The sequence below is a fragment of the Xiphophorus maculatus genome, chromosome 8 (genome assembly GCF_002775205.1).
Source record: "Xiphophorus maculatus strain JP 163 A chromosome 8, X_maculatus-5.0-male, whole genome shotgun sequence".
Lineage (NCBI taxonomy): Eukaryota > Metazoa > Chordata > Actinopteri > Cyprinodontiformes > Poeciliidae > Xiphophorus > Xiphophorus maculatus.
The window spans coordinates 22566912-22589523 of NC_036450.1; the positions used below are offsets into that span (position 1 = coordinate 22566912).

At 39.5% G+C, this 22612-nt stretch overlaps 1 protein-coding gene across 7 annotated transcripts in view; it reads left to right on the forward strand.

Moving 5' to 3' along the window:
- mast4 (microtubule associated serine/threonine kinase family member 4) overlaps positions 1-22612 on the forward strand; it is a 104441-nt gene that overhangs the window by 76259 nt on the left and 5570 nt on the right. For 4 of the 7 annotated variants that reach the window (XM_023337991.1, XM_023337985.1, XM_023337990.1 and 1 more), the window contains 24 exons: positions 1980-2049; positions 2245-2265; positions 2665-2743; positions 4381-4535; positions 4623-4698; positions 4785-4994; positions 5784-5885; positions 7002-7134; positions 7967-8028; positions 8125-8216; positions 8341-8549; positions 8639-8777; positions 10462-10594; positions 10692-10857; positions 14926-15027; positions 15536-15658; positions 16875-16984; positions 17557-17678; positions 18240-18454; positions 19177-19377; positions 19759-19985; positions 20102-20224; positions 20841-20977; positions 22423-22607. In XM_023337991.1, the coding sequence (XP_023193759.1) occupies positions 1980-2049; positions 2245-2265; positions 2665-2743; positions 4381-4535; positions 4623-4698; positions 4785-4994; positions 5784-5885; positions 7002-7134; positions 7967-8028; positions 8125-8216; positions 8341-8549; positions 8639-8777; positions 10462-10594; positions 10692-10857; positions 14926-15027; positions 15536-15658; positions 16875-16984; positions 17557-17678; positions 18240-18454; positions 19177-19377; positions 19759-19985; positions 20102-20224; positions 20841-20977; positions 22423-22607 (3192 nt within the window). The remainder of the gene's footprint in view (positions 1-1979; positions 2050-2244; positions 2266-2664; positions 2744-4380; positions 4536-4622; positions 4699-4784; positions 4995-5783; positions 5886-7001; positions 7135-7966; positions 8029-8124; positions 8217-8340; positions 8550-8638; positions 8778-10461; positions 10595-10691; positions 10858-14925; positions 15028-15535; positions 15659-16874; positions 16985-17556; positions 17679-18239; positions 18455-19176; positions 19378-19758; positions 19986-20101; positions 20225-20840; positions 20978-22422; positions 22608-22612) is intronic. The other 3 variants (XM_023337987.1, XM_014470021.2, XM_023337986.1) reach the window with 2 other exon arrangements.

Here is a 22612-nt window from a genome sequence, read left to right on the forward strand (position 1 = left end):
CATCTGTGAAGAGCACAAGGCGCCAGTGGCGAATTTGCCAATCCTGGTGTTCTCTGGCAAATGCCAAGCGTCCTGCACGGTGTTGGGCTGTGAGCACAACCCCCATCTGTGGACGTCGGGCCCTCATACCATCCTCATGGAGTCGGTTTCTAACCGTTTGTGCAGACACATGCACATTTGTGGCCTGCTGGAGGTCATTTTGCAGGGCTCTGGCAGTGCTCCTCCTGTTCCTTCTTGCACAAAGGCGGAGGTAGCGGTCCTGCTGCTGGGTTGTTGCCCTCCTACGGCCTCCTCCACGTCTCCTGGTGTACTGGCCTGTCTCCTGGTAGCGCCTCCAGCCTCTGGACACTACGCTGACAGACACAGCAAACCTTCTTGCCACAGCTCGCATTGATGTGCCATCCTGGATGAGCTGCACTACCTGAGCCACTTGTGTGGGTTGTGGAGTCAGTCTCATGCTACCACGAGTGTGAAAGCACCACCAACATTCAAAACTGACCAAAACATCAGCCAGACAGCATAGGTACTGAGAAGTGGTCTGTGGTCCCAACTGCAGAACCACTCCTTTATTGAGTGTGTCTTGCTAATTGCCAATAATTTCCACCTGTTGTCTATTCCATTTGCACAACAGCAGGTGAAATTGATTGTCAATCAGTGTTGCTTCCTAAGTGGACAGTTTGATTTCACAGAAGTTTGATTTACTTGGAGTTATATTGTGTTGTTTAAGTGTTCCCTTTATTTTTTTGAGCAGTATATATATATATATATATATATATACAGTATATCCTCTCAGAGAGCAAGGGAGACAAAAGACTATTGTTCAATCAGCAATCTGCTGAGTGAACATATATATTTCGCTCTACCTAGTCATAACATTCATGTTCAAAATCCTACCATTTTTTCCATTTCTACTCATTATGTTCAGTATGTTTGTGTGTGTGATGTCCTACTTAAATCCATATTTAGTGCAGTTTTTTTTCTTCAAAGAAATAAAATGCTTTCTTATAAGCTTGTTTTGAACTGTTTTTATCTCCATATCACAGCAGTCATCAGGCTTTCAGGTCTTCAGTGTTCACATTTATCATTCAGTTCACTATATTTCGGAATATAAATTAAATCAGACCAGTTAAGCAATTGTTTTAGAGTTCACCCAGTGCTTTCACAAGAAATTGAAGATAATTATATTGTCCCTCAAAGGGGGATCTTGGAAGAATGGTTTTAGTAAATCCCACAGTTAATAGCTTTGAAAAGTAGCACAAAATGACGCATGAATAGAGAGCTGGTGCTATTACAAACCAAGTGCTTGTGCAATCTGAAAATGTTCAAAACAATGAACCTTCTTTGAATGAGCTTTTGTTGATTTTTATTACTTGAAGAACAAGCAGTGATTGTATTACATCCCCTTGATCTTTAGCCACATTTCCAACTCTTAGAAATGGAGTGCACTACGGTATGAATTACTGCAAGGTATCAGGGCAGCTGCTGTTGAACAGGGTTTTGGTATTTCAAAGCAAAGCGATGATAGAGATTATTACAGCTAGCATCACTAAAAACAGCAGACGCCGTGGGTTTTCCCTGGAGAGCCGAGATTAAATCGATTTCCAAAAGTCTGCCAAGATTTCTAAATGTAGCATGTTCTAAAGCAGACGGAAATAAAAAGCTTTAAAAGATAAAAATGAGCAACTTTTCTGAACCCCGCTGGCTATTTGATAAGTATCAATACCTTTCAGAATATAAATTATAAACATATTCTTACATATATGTTCCATCTCAGTTAGTTTTGAAAATGTCACTGTCGCCAGAAATGTCTGTGTTTACAAAATGCAAAAAGTAAATTGAGAGTTGCTTGATTTACTTTCATTTTATGGCTTTGTGTTACTGATCTGTTTTATTTCTAATTGAAATAAAAGAATCCAGTGTTTTAAGTTTTCAGCCGGCAGGTCGTCTCATCTCCTCTTTCTGCGTTTCTGTTCATACAGGAACGAGCCCACAAGACAGCCCAAGGAATTTCTCCCCCAGTGCCTCCGCTCATTTCTCTTTTGCACGAAGGTAAAGGGAACCGAGATACGGTTATATATTTCAAATAAATAATCCAGGTTTGTAGCTATTTAATCGAGACTCATGAGTGTTTTCTGTGCGAGCTCATATATAAGGTATTCAACTTTTCTATATTTATATTTTCAAAAATGGCATCTATCATGTCGTAATTATTTATTTATTTATTTTTTTTACTATAATCCACAGTCATTGCCACAGAGCAGACAGGTAACTTGAAGCTAGGCTTTCACTTCTAAATGGAAAATAAAACATTAACCCCACATTTGTGTGGAGTTCCTCCGTGGTTCCCTCCCTGCTTCATAAGTCTCACTTTAACACTTTTACTCATTGAGCCATCTACATTTAATTCTGCATTTATTTACTTGTCGGTTTTTTAATTATGTCTACGAATTAACTAGTAGGTTTCATAAAAAATGAAAAATAAAGCATCTGTTTCAAAATCCATCTCCAACTCTGTCGACCGTTCAGATATAAGAAGTTTTGGTCACAAACGTGGGAGCGTCTTGTTTGAACCCAAGCATGTCGAGTTTGTCTGTTAAAGGTCAAAGGTCTTCTGCGTTAACAGTTGGGACACTTCTCAGCGTTTTTGTTGCTGTTTTGCGACAGGACCGATGGCCGCCGCTGGTCCCTGGCCTCCCTGCCCTCCTCTGGATATGGAACCAACACGCCCAGCTCCACCGTCTCTGTAAGCACCTGTAATTCACACGCATTTTGTCGCTTTACAACAACAAGCTTAAAATGAAACTGACTGGTGGATTTTCAGTGTTAAAGCCCTCCTGGTTCAATAATCTCTAGAAACAACTTTTGTATTTTAGCTTTCTATCGGCTTTTTACGTCACATACTTGAAATTTCTGCAAATGCTTCTTTGCACAATAACTCAATCTCTGTCAGATTACATTAAGAGCATCATTGAACAGCAATTTTAGAGACTGGCCGCAGATTCTTGATTGGATTTAGGTCTGGAAAAGGCCCAAAGATTGCATGTTTGGTTTGAAGTGGCCATAGGCGGCAATGAGAAAATGGAGCAACTTCTCCTGTAGTGTTTATGTCCTATCATAACATATAAAATCATAAGTTTATGTTTTGACTTCTTCATCATTTAACTCAAACCAATCTAATTATACCCCTTCAGTCAGACAAATTCACAAAGCTGTTAATTCTCATTTTTACCTTTTTTAAACTACTGTCCAACTACTACTATCTATTTCTAAAATTTACATTTTAGAAATAGTTGCTGCATTTTAGTCCCGCCCTCCTTTGCCTCTGAGCTGGTTGGATTCAACCCCCACATAAACACTGTCTAATTTGGGGAAAACAAAGGTTTCTTCACCTGTGCTAGCTCTCTTCAGGTGTACAGTTTACAGCAATGCATGTTAGGGTAAAATAAACACAATCCGGACCAGCTTAAGTGTTACTAAACGCCGCATGTCTCTCTTATTCACTATAAATCAGACAAAATACTGGAGAAAACCTAAAGTATAGCATTTGTAGGCTCAATGCTAGTCAGAATGTCTGCTTTTCCTTTAAATGGCAGAATCTGAGAAACAGTTTAATCTAGCCTTTAGCTCGTGGAATTTGATTAATAGTCAATAGTTAATAGTTTATTCATAAAACGTGAGCAAGTCAGCCAGCAGTCGTCAAAATCTTAAAGGAAAAGTTGCGGGTTTCTTTGTTCTATATGAAACAGCAAAGTTCAATCATATTCACAAAAAAATTTAATTACAAAAGTGTAAATGTGTATTTTGAAGCTTGTGATAACTGCGTTTTTTTTTCTGTCCCAAAACAAAATGCCAAAATCATTCTGGAACATTTTCCCTGGCTTTTTTAAAAATGGTTTTTGAACTTGCATCTGCCTCTTTTTAAAAAAAAAAAAAAAAAGTTTAACACTTCCGTTGAAAAATGATGCATTTTGGTTTTCTTGATAGTTTATAATATAAATTTCTAGGGAATCTTTGAGAAATTTGCTCATTTTCCACTTTTGAAGGGCTCCACAGTTGAGAACAATTCCAAACTCAAAACATATATTTAAAATTACATTCAAAAAAGACTGAAGTTGCTTACAATAATCAAATTAAGGTAATTTATTATTGTTTGAAGACTGTTTAGCCTCCCACAGAGGCAGCAATATTTACAATACAGACCGTTCAAAATACCGTTTAGAAAGCTATTGATTTCATTAAAAAACAAAAAGCCAGATTTGTAACAAACAATACAGCAGTTCAGTATTTTTCATCATTACTACAGGGAGGAAAAAAAAACACCATCTCTTTATTTTTTTTCTTTTCCTTTTTATGTTGAATATATATTTGTTTCATTTTCAGTCATCCTGTTCATCACAGGAGAAGCTGCACCAGCTGCCCTTCCAGCCTACGCCCGATGAACTGTACCTCCTCTCCAAGCACTTCTGCACTGAGAGCATCTCCGGGGACGAGTGCCACAGAGCGACGGCCATGCGACCCCGCTCACGCAGTCTCAGGTACCCAAATCATCTTTACACCACTGAAACCTTTCATAGTCTGCTCTGAAAACCCGCCCTACACAACTGCGTGACGTGTGTTTTCAGCCCTGGACGATCTCCGTCCTGTTACGACCACGAGATCATCATGATGAACCACGTCTACAAGGAGCGGTTTCCTAAGGTGAGCGCCCCGCGCCGGTAACCCCGCTCTGAGCTGAAGACCTTCTACTTCAACTGAAAGATGCTCCGCAACCTCCTCACTTACAGGCCACCGCTCAGATGGAGGAAAAGATTCAGGAAATCATCTGCAGCAACTCCCCGGAGAGCGTCCTCCCTCTGGCAGATGGCGTGCTTGGCTTCGCCCACCACCAGATAATTGAACTGGCGCGGGACTGTCTGGAAAAGAGCCGGCTTGGTCTCATCACATCCAGCTACTTCTGCGAACTCACTGACAAACTAGAGAAACTCGTTCAAGAGGTAGGGTGCTTTTTAAACATTTGAAGTTTTCAGAAAACTCTATTAGGGTGCATTCACTCCATCCCTGTTTAGTCGAGTTTAGTCGAACTCTAGTGAGTTTTACTAGAAAGTCCGGTTCACTTGGAGAGGTGTGAATGTGCAACTGAACTCTGATGCAGACCAAAAGCGCCGCCTTAAAACCTAGGTCCAGGTTCGGTTGAAGTGAACTCTGGGGCAATTTGAGTCCATATAAATGAACAACTTATATGGAGACCGCTCCAAAAGCAGGACACGGACTATATAGTAGAGCATTCTGGGTAATACAAACCCGTTAGTGGGAGAAATGGCTTGTGGTCTTTTAAAAACCTCTAACTGCTCAAATTTGACGCCATTCCACTTTTATTTACCTTACATGAAGGAGGAAGTCGTGCTCAGTGGTTTTTGAGTTGTCTCCTTCAGCGGTTGTTGGTGCAGCGCCACCACAGGCAAGGAGGGGAACAGGTTTTTTAAACGGTTCGCTTTCATTCGACACAGTGCCGTGTGAAAACGCTCCAGCTGAAAATGTAACAAGTGTTGCAATTTTGATCCCCAAAATGCGAATTTTTACACCCTTAATTTTTCATTTTACTCATGAAGAATTTAGTTCCTGTTTTATACTGACAGTAGAGTTACAGCTAAATAAAGAGGGACAAAGTTTATACATCAAGAGTATCTCTCCATTTTCTACAGAGTTTTACCAAGCTGTCTCTGATTTATGTGACATGTGACATATGCGTGTGATGGCTTCTTATCCTGTTGGTTGCTCTGCAGTCCACAGAGAGGTCAGAAAGTGAGGAGGTTGACTTCATCCGGGAGCTGGCAAAGAAGATCCTCATTGTGATAGCTCGGCCTGCTCGACTGCTGGAATGTCTGGTACGTAAACAACTTCTGATACGAAAACTTCCCCAGTCTCCAGCGTTTTTCTTAGTATCTCACTTTTTCAAACAAAAATGAAAAAGCTTTTGTTTTTTATAGAAAACTAGGAGCAGCATACAGCACATTCCTCAATTAGACACTCCTTCTGTGTAAAGCTGTGCAAATAACTTTTGTTTGCTATTATTGCAGTAGCCTAATCTTAAAACTTTTATTTTATCATTGGTAGAATAAGGTCAGAGACATAGGCAAGAAGTAAACACTCAGTACAAACAATCGTTTTAACTAAATTGTCTCTATAAATGAAGCTAATTTTAAATCTATATATTTTTTTTTTGTCATCAATGTGTCGAGGAACTTTTAATAGGTAGTCCCTGACTTCCTGTTTTTTGTTTTGTTTTGTTTTTTGGGAATTAATCTGATAAGACTTAAAAGCCCCTTTATCTTTACCACTTTTCAAAAAAGTGGTAAAGATAAAGGGGCAAGAGAACATGTTATTTAAGTAAGATAAATGTATATTAATCTTAATAAATCAGGAAACCACTGTTTGATGAAACCTGCTTATATCTGGAACCAAAACGAACACCATACACAGTGAGCAGCTTTAACAAACTATAGCAGTTTGGAAATAAAACATATTGAGCACTTACCTCACAATAGTTTTTTCTATATCAGTACAATTTTGACCCATTTTCCATAAACTTACATCATTTTGAAATAAGGCATTTCAGTACGTTGACAATTACATAGTGTTTATACTGTACATCCAGCTCAGTATTTTTAGATGCATCTCTCCTGTTTTTAAAAGTGCAAAAAATGAATAATACATTTGAAATCCAAGCTGTTCAATACATTGAATGACAGTCGTCATTGCATCCATCTATACTGTGGCTGGATGGTCTCTCACTTCACTTCATGTTCACACCTGATTTATCATTTTTAGCCTCATCTTTGAGGCAGTGCGCATAATTTTAAGTTTTTTTTAAATGATGAAGTACTTAATTATTGTTGAATATTTTAGTGATTAGCAAAACAAGAAAATTGCATAATGTATCCTTCCAACTCCCCAACATACTGTATAGGCTTTACACTGAAGTTGGGTCACAATGTTTCCAGGAATTTGACCCGGAGGAGTTTTACCACCTTCTGGAAGCAGCTGAAGGACACGCTAAAGAAGGCCAAGGCATCAAAACGGACATCCCTCGTTACATCATCAGCCAGCTGGGACTCACACGAGATCCTCTAGAGGGTACCGGAAGCTCTGTTTCATCATCATCATCATCAGTGCTAACATAATCTAATACAAAAAGACTCACTAGAGCTGTTAAATATGAAATGTGCGTTGTTCTTATCCTGTAGGAGTGTTGTTCCTGCTGAACTATGGCTCTAAATGAAGGAATCTATTAAAGATTTATTTTTTCTTGAAGTACTCAAAAAAAAAAAAACAGACCATTTGCCTAATGGCCTTCTGTCTCTGTATATTCAGTAACCAAAAGCATTCATTATGACTAATTAGAAAAGAATGGCCTCCCCACAGAGCCACACAAGCTGGCTCATCAGCCAGACTCCACGTACTTTACCCTGCCGAGTGTCTCCTGTGTTTGGTTCAAACGCCACCTCAGGTGCTTACTGCCAACTCTTCGGAGGGACAGATGTTAAATAGCAGTGGAGATGTGTTTACCGGCCCTCTGGGGAGCTCGCATGGCGGTTCACGTTGTTGCACGCAAACAAAACGAAGTCATGCACAACGATATCTAACCAGCATTTGTTCCACAGTGGTGATTTTCAAAATGGCTGTCAACACAGATCCTGTGTTGCCAGATCTGATTTCTGCTCCATTTATTTTAAATTCCGGTTATCTTGGAGTCAGCAGCTCAAAGCTAATTAGCGAATAAACTCTCAAGTTTGGATTTTTTTTTTGGTTTTAAATGTGCTGATTTCTTGGCATTTAAGTTTTTCTTAAATGCCTTACATACTATTGGATGTATTCTTAACTTTAAATAGCTGCCTGAATTCAACTTTTAGTTTTTTTCTACTACTTTTTAAAAATTGTTATTAATTCAGCATTTTATTCTTCATAGAAATTGCACAGCTGACCAGTAGTGACAGCGGCATTGCAGAAACTCCAGAAACAGACGACTCTGTACGTTTTAAGAAATATAATACTATATATTTTTTAACTATTCATAGAGTAAATTTTTTTTATTTTACTATTTTTTCTTTACCTTCTTGTCCTCAGTCTCAGAGTCTCAGCACCGTCTTGCGTTCCCGACGGAAACCCTGCGAATTGGACTTTGAGATGATAAAACTCATCAGCAACGGTGCTTATGGGTAAGAAAATATAAAACTAATAGGTTACATGAAATAATTTTTTTCCCCTAATTTCTCATCAACTGAAAATGAACCATTTTGGAAGCTTTTTCCGCTCTTACTGTTGCACCGTTTTACTCCACAGAGCTGTTTATTTAGTTCGGCACAAGGAAACCAAGCAGAGGTTCGCCATGAAGAAAATCAACAAGCAGAATCTGATGTTGCGGAATCAGATACAGCAGGCCTTTGTGGAGAGAGACATCCTCACCTTTGCCGAGAATCCCTTTGTTGTCTCCATGTACTGCTCCTTTGAGACGCGGCGGCACCTGTGCATGGTGATGGAGTATGTCGAAGGTCAGCTGCAGCCGAGTACAAAGCCTTCTGTTTTCCTTCTATTGCATGTTTATATTCATTGATTGATTGATTTTTTTTCCCCCCTTCAGGAGGAGATTGCGCCACCTTGTTGAAAAACATGGGTCCCCTCCCAGTGGATATGGCCAGGATGTACTTTGCAGAAACTGTTCTTGCTCTGGAATATCTTCACAACTACGGCATCGTCCACAGGGATCTGAAACCTGACAAGTGAGAACTTGATGTATTAAGCCAGATATGATCCAGAGATGCAACTGAAGCTGATACCGATGAACACAAGTATCGCCTGCTTGTGCAGCTCATTTGAACTGTGTGAAAAAAACTCCTTACTGTTTTCTCACTTTCTGTTTCACACTTTAAACAGTTGGGTAGCTTTGTGAACAGACAATGTTGTTTTTTTTTCCCAACCACCTTTGCTAAACTGCGAAAACACAAACTCTTACCAAATGTTTTTGGTCTTGTTTCTAGTTCAAATATCTTAGTACACTTGAAATAAAACAAAACTATACTAAAAGTAACTTTTTAGCAATAAATAACAGTTCTTTTAAGTCAATACCTCCTTAATATTGATAAACTATTACCTGTAAGTGAAATAATCTGCCATTAGACATTTTTCTTATAAGGGAAAATGACGTAAAACAAGTTCCTGAATTTTCCTGAAAAGTTACACATGTTAGTTTTGTCTTATTTTGTTTGTACTAAAATATTTGCACTAGAAATTACATAAAAATATGTGATAGGATTTTGTGTTTTTGCAGTGTAACAGACTGAATCTCCAGCAAGCTGCTAAGCATTCAATCCTCTTTAACCTTTTCAAATTTCAATGGATATAATTTGAAATTTATGTGATAGACCTTCATAAATTTGAGTGAAATGCAAAGCGTGCTTTTACGAGTCACTTTCTATGCAAGTATAACTGCAGGTACAGTACTTCAAAGTATGTCTTCACAAATGTTCAAATTTAAAGACTGATGTTTATCATGTTTGCAAAATGGCATAGTGTCTGTGAATATCAGTTATCAGGGCACACAGTCTCAACTGGCTTTAGGTCTGGAATTTGACTGGGCCGCTCTAACACATGAGTATGCTTTAGTTTAAATATTTAGGATCATTTTCCTGCTTGGAAGCAGACCTGTTCCCCAGACTCAAATCTTTTCCAGCCTCCAACAGAGGGGTGTCAAACCAATTTTCATTTTGGGCCACATCATGAATCATGAATGTCCTCAAACTGCTGATTAGGGCAGAAATTATTGACAAAACTACCCGTTAACTAACAGTTAAAATATTGTAATTTTCTGCGCATCCTTCGAAGAGTACCTTTTAAAAATGCATCCAGATCATTCATACAAACAAAAGCTAACTTAATTTGACAGATAAAATAATATTTTAACACACAACTATTATTTTGAAGTTCTATTTCTGTGGCCCTCCTGACTCCTGAGGGCCACAGAAATAATTTTAGCGAGCCAGATTTAGCCCGTGGGCCTCGAGTTTGACTCGTGCTCTAAAAGCTTTTCTCCCAGGATTGACCTAATTTTGCCATATTCTCATCAAATCCCTGCTGCAGAAAAGCGTTCCCAAAGCATGATGCTGAAAACATTTTCCTTCTATTTCATAACGTCATACATTATGTTGGTCTATGAAATGAAAGGCCAAACATGTACGTTTTTGTTTCATCATTGTAAAATCTGAAAAAGTTCAAGATGTACGAAAAGTTTTGCATGCACTATTTACGTATTGATTTAACTCAATTAAATGGAAACTTTAATATTGAAACTCACACGCTTAAAGATGTACGATTTCTAACTCATTCTCCTTCTAGTAAGACATATCAATCATCACTTTCCAGTTTTAATTTAAAAAAATATTTCCATCTGCCTGCATATTCTCTCAGTCTGCTGGTGACGTCGATGGGCCACATCAAACTGACCGACTTTGGCCTCTCTAAAGTTGGCCTGATGAACATGACCACCAACCTGTACGAGGGACACATAGAGAAAGATGCCAGGGAGTTCTCAGATAAGCAGGTGAATGTCTCTTAGCTCTCTTCCTCTCCAGTTTGATCACATGTCGTTGCACAGATTATTGAGGTGTGGATTTCTTTGTGCTTTTTGTCATTTGCAGGTATGTGGAACCCCGGAGTACATCGCTCCAGAAGTCATCCTCAGGCAAGGCTATGGGAAGCCAGTGGATTGGTGGGCCATGGGCATCATCCTCTATGAGTTCCTCGTGGGCTGCGTGCCTTTTTTTGGAGACACACCAGAGGATCTGTTTGGACAGGTCATAAGCGGTCAGTGTTACCAAAGTGTGGTTTTTTTCCCTGTTTAAAATTTTGATTCATATGATATTTTGATTACCAGGCGTCTGTAGAGTTGAAATGCATGGTGATGAGGTTAGTCGGCTATTTGATTTAAGTCTGTTCAAACAAGGATTTATGTAAAAGTTTCAAAATAAAAAACAACAGACTGGAGCAGGTTTTGCGGTCAAAGGTTAATAAAATGTTTCAAGAAATACAATTGTGATTATTCTAACATTTGTTTTTTTTCACACAAATTTATCCTCCGTCCTTAATAATGCTGTCAGTAATGAAGTTTGGTTGATTTATTACATTTGATTGTTGAGGAAATCCTTTTCCAATTTAGATAATATAAAGCAACTGAAATTAGAAAAAAATTCCCTGCCTTGTGTTCCGTTGATTTTGTCCTATAAATAATCTCCTTGTACAATTTAAAGACTTTTTAGAATTTGTGATAAATTGAGTTTTGGTATGTTGATTTTTTTTTTATTATTCCCTGTTTTTGTATATCTCTGTCTACCAGTACAGATTTTAATTGAACAAAATTCAAATAATATTTGACCTTTAAAGCTGTGAATAATGCTTTAAAGTCTTCACTTTAAAACAGGGTTTTACTGATATCTTAAAAGAAATAAATGTCCCTGAAGTCTTTAGCATCTTGTATCGGTTAGCTGGCATGATTAGGTCACTGTTTTGCCAAAGGCAGCAAACATTTCCAAATCCATAATCTTCACTGACAGATGTTGAAGGCTCAAAGTGATGAAACTGCAACTTTGCCGTTCAGCCTCCCTTTTATCTGCTGAAAGCTTCACTTGCTGCCATTTGACTGTAGCCTGCAGCTGTTGGGGATATGAAACCCATCTGGGCATGTTGTAGAAAATACTTTTATTTTAAACGGCAAGTTATTCCGAATCAAGAGAAAAGAAATCCCAAAAATCTAAGTTCGACACACACCAGAGCAGCTCGGTGCTCTTGCCAAGTCGGGCAATCCTATTGTTGTCCACGTTATGCACGACACTGACTGACGCTGGGACCCAGTCAAAGGGAAAATCTAACAAACAAGTGTAGCCGATGCTCCACAGGCCCGGTCTCATCCCAAAACAAAACTCTGCTCAATCTGAGCATATTTGCATGCAGCTGTTGGGGTTTAGCTCTAAGCACCGCCATGGCGACATGAAGCCTCGGAGGTCTGGTTATACTTCTGCCAACAACTCAAAGCTGTTCGTTTTTCATGGATACTTGAGGTTTTGGCTGATTTATTCTCTTACATTAAAGAATTACTCACATTATATATGTCCTCAAAATATCCCATCTTTGCATTACATTTATCAGTTAAGAGACAAGCATCTTGGCAGTGAACGCTTATTTTATTGCATTCAAAATCATAGTGGAAGACACTCTTTCTGAAGCAGGAGTTGCTTTGCTCAGAGATGAATCTTTATACATAGTGACTAGGGATCTCCCGATCTGATATTAATGTCAGAAATCGGTTTGATATCGGCCGAAAAATTTGTATCGGATTATTTCGACCTGCATCTAAAATCTCTGAAATAAGCACACTGATAGAAGCGCTCCGCTCCAGCATTTAGTCCGCTCCAGCATCTAATCCGCCCTAGCATTTCTATCCAGCAGCGCTTGTATCCCACACACAGACTCACTGGTTAACAATAAATGAGTCAGTTGTTCTCATACCAAATGTTGACTGTTGTTCTCTGTTTGTGTAATATCACTTCATTCTGACATTCCACACTACAAAATAAGTAATAAAAGTGTGTATGATTCGTGCTGATATCGTATCGGGTCAATATTGGTAGGCCTGTCGCAATAAATTTAGCTTGATGGTAAATGGTGCTAGAAGTTATTGCGATTAATGATGCTGTTGTTTCGAGACCATTTTCAAGTAATATAATAGTTGTGGCATAATAATGCAAGAACATATTCTCGAAGATCAATAAACTTTAAATGCTATTGAACATTTAACACTGGAAGTGGAAGACATTTTAAATGTCCAAAATAAACAGACAAATCAGAAACGACAATTAAAAATAATGACCAAGTCTCTGTAAACAAAATGGTTCTTCAAAAAAAAAAGGGCTAATTGAGACCAAAGCACCAGATGGAAAATTTTAATCATCCAGTTTTTGGTAGAAAAAGAGAAAAGAGAAAAACAATAAATCATGCTAATGGAATTTTTATTTATCTATTTTTTTAACATGCGATTGATTTAATGCGACAAGCCTAAATATCAGCATCAGTCAATACTGAAAGATGCAATATCGGTATCGTACCACGACCGCATTCATTTTGTCGATTTTACTGAAGACTGACTCTGACTCAAAAACAGATACCGCATAGTGACTCTCATTTCGTCTCGCGACCGCATGTTAAGTATAAACATTATGGCTCATCTTCCTGAAAACATGAGGTGTCGTCAGCGCTGCAGTTTTCCAGCGAATCGTGTCGCTGCATGTTGTTGAGCCGCTGGATAGCCGCCATCGTGTGGGACGTGGAAATGAATGGCACGCCATAACGGATTTGGTTTGCTCTCAATCAAGCGACGCCAAGCCTCTGAGGGTAACTGTTAATTAAAGAGGCCTGAATACACTCCACCGTGGCCTCAGGACGCACGTACATATTCATAGCCTGCGTCCAGATTTGATTAAAATGCCGCTTAAAGTCGACAATCAGCGTGACACAGGCGGGGCTTTAAACATCTGTTCTCCGCTTGTGAGACTTTTCACAGAAAATTAGAGCGTGCGCAGATTCATTTTAATCCCTACAATTCATTACAAGGTTAAGTTGAATTTTGCTGGTTGTGCCTCGAAAGGAGCTCTTGAAATCGGAAAAGTTGTGAATGTACGGTGTAAGGTGTGGCTTAGTTGTTTAGAGGAGACGTTTTCAGGGGGGAAAAACAAAAATCCAGCTTTTTGACTGATATGCCAGCCTGACATTCCAGGTGGTCTTTCAAACAGAACCATCTGGAAAGTTGTCGGTGCAGACACAGAGCAGTAAAGCACGACAACGAGAGACAGGCTGTTGATAAGAGCTGCCGCTGTTCACAACAGTAACGCCTAAAATACGCCTGCATCCCGTCGCAGGTCGCGCTTAGATCCAAACTGTCTCAAATTCAGAGCTTGAGGAAAAAATGCAGAAAGGTTCACCTAAATCAACAGAACTGCACGTCATTATAGATGACATTCCAACTTTATTGAGGATTTATACCTGATGGGTAAAGGTTTGACCTGCGTGATGTTGACAAAAATAACATTGTGATAAGATTTCTGATTGTCTTTAGAGATGATTAACATTTTGACATTGTTGAATTCTGTGCTATGTGACTAGGGAATGACTTCTAAATAATATCAGCATTTAAGGCAACATAAATCATACGATATACCTACTGACTAACTTCTGAATGCAGTTGGCTACAGTGGATTTTGTTCAAGGGTATCAGAGTAAAGAGGGCTGATTACAAATAAAATTGCGCTCTTTAGATGTGCATTTCTTCAAACATTTAGAAAACCCCAGATCCCGTTTAGGGGTGCACCAATTTTCAGTTTTCTGGCTGATCGACGATTTAAAAAAAACAAAAAAAACATGACCTGCCTATTTCAATTTTGACCGATTACAATTATTATGTTTTATCTTTAATAACCAACACTTTCTGTTGCTACAAGGTCACAACACGCCTCCAATATACCAATCTTATTTGATCGAAAACTATTGTACAATAGCCATGAAACAATACAGAGTTGTTTTAACTGCACATGAGATGGTTCCTTTAGTGATTTTCTGACTTATAAATGGTAGATAAGATCAATTTCACCTGTAAGTATCGGCCGACCAGCGATTGATCAGTGCACCCCTAATCCAATTACTCAAAATTCCCAAAATTGTATGAATACCGTTTCAAGGCATTATATATGGGCTCCTACCATGGTTGAATATTGACTTTGAGATGAAAAAAAAAGTCAGTATTCCATTAAATATGCATATAAAAGCACATCAACATGCTCCTTTGTTTCAGGTGGTATTCTAACTAATTCTATGCATTGTTTGCAGATGAGATCAACTGGCCTGACGGTGAGGATGCTCCACCTCCTGATTCTCAGGAGCTCATCACCCTGCTGCTGAGACAGAACCCTCTGGAAAGGATGGGAGCAGGTGAGAAACCCTTTGACACCTGCAGAGCCGGCTCTCATTTTCCACCTCGGCACGGTTCGGTTCGCCGCTCTAAGCTGCTGAGGTCATCGTACAGCAGAGTACTTTATCCCGTAAGCAGGCCCGAACCTCCCCGCTCTGATCAATTGCAATTATTTCCTCGCTAGTGGGTGAATCCAATTCCATGCATGGTCAGGCAGGCACTCTGAGAATCTGCAGATTGTAAAAGCGACCACGACCCGACGGAAAAAGCCTTTCGTCATTTAGAGGACGGCTCGACCAAATGTCTGCTGCTGTTGTGCTGGAAGGTCACAGGCAGGAAGTTCACGGCCATTACATTCGGTTTGTCCTGCAGCCACGAGGGGAAAAAGGAAATGCAGCGTTAGTGTTCCTTCGCCTCTTTTGTTAAACTGAAGCGTTAGGGAATTTTCTTCCTGCTCTCCTTTTTTTTTTCCTACTTCTTCTTCTTTTCACTTTGTCCCTATAAAACTTGTGTTGATCCCACCAACAGGAGGAGCATCGGAAGTGAAGCAACATCAGTTTTTCCACGACCTGGACTGGAATGGCCTGCTGAGACAGAAGGCTGAGTTCATCCCTCAGCTGGAGTCTGAAGATGACACAAGCTACTTCGACAGTGAGTCAAAACGGAAAACATAAGCAGACGCTTTAGATCAGCTCTTGCCTTTGCTCTTTTTCGACTTTGTGTGCTAAGGCAACATTAAAGTAAGCAGCTTTTTATAAAGATTTTTTTAGAAAGCATGCAAGTGTTATGAAAAAAAAACTTGCATGTTTTTAAAAATAATTTAGCAAGAAACTTGATAAATTATAAAGCTTACGTGCTTTATACCATTTTACCATTACCATCTAAAAAAATTATGGTTTTTTTTCTGGAGTTTTTTTTGTTGTTTAACATATAAAAACAAGATTTTTTTTAAATGCTTAGAAAACCCCCCCGTCCCATTTGTAATATTTTTGCCACATTACAATCTCTGAATTTACACTATTTTATTGGCATTTTATCTAATATGTCAACATAAAAAAAATACAATATTTTAAAGTGAAAGCAAAAGAAAACCTGCTTTTAATTTTTTCCAACTACGAATCTCATAAAAAGCGAGAGAGCTTAACAAAATGTACTTTTTGGACATCTCGCAAAGCTCTGCTCAATTCTTCATCTGAAAATGCAAAGTTGTCATTAAAACTTCTCAGAAAAAATTCTCCTTTGCTCAAAGGGAGTCCACAAATAAAAGCCAAAAACAAAACATGTGTGACTAAAGAGATAACTTAAACAGTTCCACATGGTGTTGGCGGCATCATGCTGTGGGGTTGCTTATTTTAATAGAGGTCGTAATATTTAGATCTAGGAAGCTAAATACATGTAGATACTAGTAGAAAACATGAATTTGAGGCTGGAGTAACAACACTCTGCTTACTCACAATTACAGTCTTAAAAAAGCTTGTTATACTGTATCTCAATTATGGCTTTTTATTAGTGAAGTTACCGATTTGATTGAAGCTACACAAGCCCAAAAGGCTGCAGTTTCACTTTTCTTTATTTTTCATCCATTTTAAGAAAAGACGTGAAGATTTCTTGGTGGAAAATGCTGAATTGGAGCCGAAGAAATAGAGATTTAAGAGCACAACCTGAGCCAAGGCCAGCCTTTGTTTCTCTCTGCTGTCTGTCTCTCTGCTTAGCGTCTGAAAACAAGGCTTTGTGGCTGACAGAAATCAAAACTGCTGCTCTCTACCTAATTTCTTTCCTTTGGCAAAGAAATGACCCGTAAGAAAGAAAGAAGGAAAAACAAACTGTGGAGAAAAAAAAATTAAGCTAAAACCTCCCTCCTTTTCAGCTCGCTCCGAGAGGTATCACCACCTGGAGATGGAGGAGGACGACACAAACGACGAAGACTTCAACGTGGAGCTGCGGCAGTTCTCCTCCTGCTCTCACAGATTCTCCAAGGTGCCTGTTTAATCTCGGATCTTCGCGTTGCACGGGTCTCACGCTAGCGGCGTAAATGTGCCGATATCCACATCTGCCCCCATCGTTCCTTTTGGGGTTTCACGGAAATCTTCACCTAAAAATTCTGCTTTCACTCCTACTTGTTCTCTGCTACCCCTTTCCCCCCCTGGTTGTATTAAACATTTATGTCATACATTCGCTGCACAGATTTTCTCCTTGTAAATCCGACCAGTTTTTTTCTAGTAGAGTGTGAACAGCACACAGTCCAGTCCCTCACGCTGGGAGTCGTGCTGCATTGCAGTAAGCACTCCTCTCACATCAAAACGAAACATTACAGCGAGTCTCAAAAAGCAGCACGGCGTCTCAGCCGCTCTGAATGGTTTCACCTCAGCTGCACATTTGTCAGACGCGATAAGCTCTGCGTAACACAAACAATCACACCATTCTAAAACCTGCAGAATGCATTTAATCTTAAAGATTGTTGTACTTTTTGATGCATTTCGTTGTCGAATTTTTTTTTATTTTTTGTTGCCTGCGTGTAATGAAGTGAACTGTTTGTTTGTTGTTGTCAGGTCTACAGTAGCTTGGATTTGTCCCGAGGACATCTGGAGGAGAAGGGAGAGACGGAGGAGAAGAAGAGTGAGAGCCCCCTCACTGTGGACTCCCTAAGCTGGACGCCAGACTTTGCTGAAATGTAGGCGTATTTCCATCTGTGCAGAACGTCTAAACAGATCAACACCGCCTGACTGACTGCATCAGCGCATCTTTAAAAAGTTTTAAATTCATGTATCTAAAATTAAGGTTTTAAAATAACTTAAATTCATCTTAAAAATTTAGTTGATTTTTTAATATGTTAATCACAGGTCTTAAATTTTGTCTGGACATGACAAAATGGACTTTTCTGTCGGGCAACAGTTTGAGTCACACTCAGACATCTACATTGTGTTTTATTATCAGGCTAAAGACATGATAATAAAATAATAAATACATTTATTATGTCCATAATTGAACCTACTATTAAATCAATGCTAACATACCCTTGCTAGCTAACTAAGTTGCTAGCTAGCCTTTTTGCGCCAATCAGTAGGTTTGTGCATTTCTAAGGAGGTGCAGGTCTTAAATCCCTCTCATGATGGTCTTAAAAAGGTCTTTGAAAGTCTTAAATTTGAGTTTGTGAAGCCTGCAGAATCCCTGTAAACAATCTTCTCCAGCGTTGTTTGATTAGCTCATAAGGGCTCGTTGTCCTTTTATCCAGGCCCTCGGTGTCCCACTCGACAGACACGGACAGTACCAACCAGGTCCCCCGACCCGCTTTACTCCCGAAGTTCGCCATCTCCGCTGAGAGCGAAGGAGACGACACCTCGGGGCTCAGTGACCCCAGCAAGGTCTCCTTCTCCATCGGAGAGCTGCCTCAGGACGAGCCTGATGTCGTCACTCCTGGCAGCACTCACAGCGGAGCCACTCTTTCTGGTACGAGTTAACGCCGTCGCACAGAAACATGACGTCTGGCTTTGGTTTTCTGATAAAATAAAGGTTTCAGTATGGGGGTTTGTCCTTTTTAATATTTTACTTGATTAGTTTGAGATACTCTCTGATTAATTTGTATCATTGATCTGGAAAGTAGATAAAATAATACAAGTTTCTTTTCTCTCTAGGATTGTTTAATAGATCTGTTTATAAAATTATTAGAGAACTGAACACTTAAAAAACATATCCTAGAGAAATTACAACCCAAGATTTTCCAAATGATGCCAACATTTGCAAAACTCCAGCATGTTCAGCTACAGAGGTAGAAAACTGAAAAAGATCAAACAACGCAGCCATTTCCTTTTGGTTTTCTATTTCTTTGCTTCCTCCAACTTTATTGATGCTAAAACCAGTCCAATTGACAATTACTTTTAACAATTGTGGTTAAACTAATTAATAACAATTAATCATTTCAGCTGTGAATCCTAAACTCCTTAATAATTGGGCCTGTTGTCAATCTGTATTTATTCTTATAGGTTATTATAGTCGCATTCTATTAAAGCATGGAAGAGATGTTAAACTTTTCTCTCTCTCAACAAGAACTGGAGCAACTTTGATTTGACCAAACCTACAATAAATGTAGTTTTTTTTTTTTCCTCATCCAATTGCTACTTTAGTAGCAACCTCCTTAATGTCTTCTTCTGCAAACCGTTTGCACTGTTCAGGAAGCTTCTCTGAGCACCTGGACCAGTTGACGCCCAGAAGTGGGGAGGTAAAGATCCCCGATGGCTCCAGCCAGGCCCCCACAGATCAGGCGCCTCAGACGCCCTCCCTGCGACCAGAAACCGCCGCAGAGAAGACCAGACCTTTGGCCAGAGTTCCCAAGTCCGTCTCAACCGGAGCCCTCTCCCTAATGATCCCTGCTGGTAAGTCACTGAGACGGTACACAATCGAATACTGATTTCCACTGCAAAGATGCGTTTCTCACCGTGAGCTCTTAGTGATAACGTATCATATCAAAGCCGAGCGGCTCGGAGAAAGCTCTTTATAGATCGGTGCAGAATTGGACCAGCTTGACATCTGCTGCGAGATCCATTTTCCAGGCCGACTGTGAGCAAACAGGCGAGTCCAAGCCAGTAATGAACAGAATTCGCAGTTAGGCCTGCGGGGGCAAGAGATCCTTGCTGCTGGGAGAGAAAATCCCATTAGCCTCAGAACTCCAGCTCCAGTACCGACTCTAGGCCTAGTTTAGGTCTGATTGATTAAATAAGAGAAGCCTCTCAGGTGGTGGTTGTTTATTTCTCCAGATATCTTTGGGGCGTCTCCACTCGCCAGCCCTCTGTCTCCGTACTCCCTCTCCTCGGACCCGTCCTCCAGAGACTCGTCTCCCAGCAGAGACTCGTCCCTCTGCACCGCAAACCCACGGCAGCCCATCATTATCCACAGCTCTGGGAAGAAGTTTGGCTTCACGCTGAGGGCAATCAGGGTGTACGCCTGCGACAGCGACATGTACACAGTCTATCACATGGTCTGGGTAAGGAACATTGAATGCTGCAGACATTTTAAGCTTGCATTCTGTTAAAAAAAAGGAAGTTTTGAGATGACAATATGGTTGTTTTGACTATTTTTGGTTGTTTTTTGGTGACTCAGAATGTAGAAGATGCTGGGCCGGCACATAAAGCAGGACTCAAAGCTGGAGACCTGATTACTCACGTGAACGGAGAACCGGTTCATGGTCTGGTCCACACAGAAGTGGTGGAGCTCCTGCTGAAGGTAATGAGCACTGTACCTTTAAACTGGGGCTGTACCATTACATGCTGGGTTTGTGCTCAGTTTACTTAAATCCATGAATTAGCTGAAAATCATCTGAATGAAACTAGTAAATACTCTAGTTGTTTTGCATTTAATGTTTCCGTGGGAGAATAAGCAGCTCCCCTTCAACCTTAAATTAAAAACAGAAACGCAAAGGAAAGAAAAAAACTGAAAAGTGTGGTGTGCTTATTTTTTGTTTGTTCTAGACTCCTTGAGCCACCTTTCATTTCACTCAACTATTATCTCACCTTTAACTATTATCTGGTCATCTTTTCATCAATTTCTAAATTGGAATCAGATAATAATAATAATAATAATTATTATTATTATTATTTTATTTTTATTGACCTTTACAGTAACCACTAAGCTAACTAAAGGGCTTTACAGTGGTATGATATAACATGACACGACACAGTATAATAAAGTAAAAAGATAATTTTTTAAAAATGTCACACTACATGTTGAAAATATGTCTTGGGTCTTGATTTGATCTGGACTTTGACTAGGCCATTCTCTTTTCTTTTTTTTTTTAGCACACTTGGTTTTCTTGCTCACATGAATTTTGTTTCTCTTTCAGAGTGGAAGCAAAGTGGCGATCTCTACCACTCCCTTTGAAAACACGTCAATAAAAACTGGTCCAGCCAGGAGAAACAGCTACAGGAGCAAGATGGTGAGGTGTGGAAAGAAGTCCAAAAAGGAGAAGACACCAGAAAGGTAAATAATTTATAGAACTGAACATATTTTATTTTTTGCTATATTGGGAGTCTTATAAACTGTTTCTACCACGAGAGTGTAGATGTTGCTTTTGCTTAAGATGTGGAATCAGAAGGCTGCCGTTTCCCCCTGTGGTTCTGCCCAGAATTTAAAAGCTGCTCCTTGATTACATCTTTTTCATTATTATTAATCCTTTATTTATCCAGGAAAATCTCTTGAGACTCATTCTCATTTACTAGAGAGACCTGTTACATATATCAACAACAAATAACTTAACATTAATAATACAATCTGCTTACCATGTCTTAAAATCAAAACCACTGATTTTCACTGGTTACAGATAGGAGTACCTACAGACATATTTTCAAATCCCTTTATTCAAATTTTGAACTCCCCATGGCATTCAAGAATATAACATAAGCATTGTGTATGAAACATGTTCAGACATTGGAAGTGTTTAGTTGCGTTGTCAAAATGTTACCAGGTCTACAAACCTTCTCCTTCACTTCAGCGGAAAACACCCAGAGGTTGTGGACTGCTCTGGTGAAACTAATAACACACAGAATGACCTTTAGTTTCAAGCCTTTAAAAGATTCAGCAAGCTCCAAATCTGTTCAACAATACTCGTTTATATTTTTTCACACTGTTTTATTGAGCAAAATCTATTTGAACCATGTTTAGCATATCTGGATTTAAATTAATTGCTACGTTTTATATTTATTCACTGTGGATTCTAAAGACTTAGGGCAGATCCCGTTCCAGGCTATGCGAATGAAATGCTTACAAGGCCTTCACAGCTGCAGGTTTTTGAAGCTCTATTCATTTAAAAGATGAATGTGGTTTCTCCATTGTTTATATAGTAGCAATTTCCATCTGCGAACATTAACTTTCAAGCGTTGCCGTGGATTCTGAGTTGAATTTTGAGTCCGTACACATGAAAATGCCTTGATATAAACCTTTTTATTTCAACTTAGTCATTCCCCTGCAAGAAGGGCAACGCCACCCTGGTCTAAAGTCTTTTTTTTACATCCTACCTTTCTCAAAGGATTACCCTGTATTTACTGAAACTCCACCAATCTACACATGATATCTGTCCAGCCGCCTTTGATGTTGTACCATATCCTGAAACCAGTTTATTTTATTTTGTGATATTACAGTCATTTCAAATGTACAGCACACTTTTTAGGATTTTTGTGAAAAATGTCAAGTCTTGTCATTTTTTTGTCCACTTAATAATTATACGCTACTATGAATTCATCCAGCAAATAGAAATTTTAATTTTAATCAACACTGTTGATTCCTGCTGATGGCTGTTTTTTGTGTTGACTTCTGTGAAGTAAACTGATATTGAGGATATAAATATATATTATTGACCCGTCTCTGCTTTCATGAAGCTTTCATACGAATGATGCGTTATTCTTAGTTTTTGTTTGGTTTTTTTTCAGACGCCGCTCCCTTTTCAAACGTTTCGCCATGCAGCCTTCTCCTCTGCTCCACACGAGCCGCAGTTTCTCCTCCCTGAACCACTCTCTGTCGTCCGGCGAGAGTCTGCCCGGCTCGCCCACCCACAGCCTCTCCCCTCGCTCCCCCACCGCCGCCCTCCGAACTGCGCCGGATTTCACCCAGTCAGGTGGG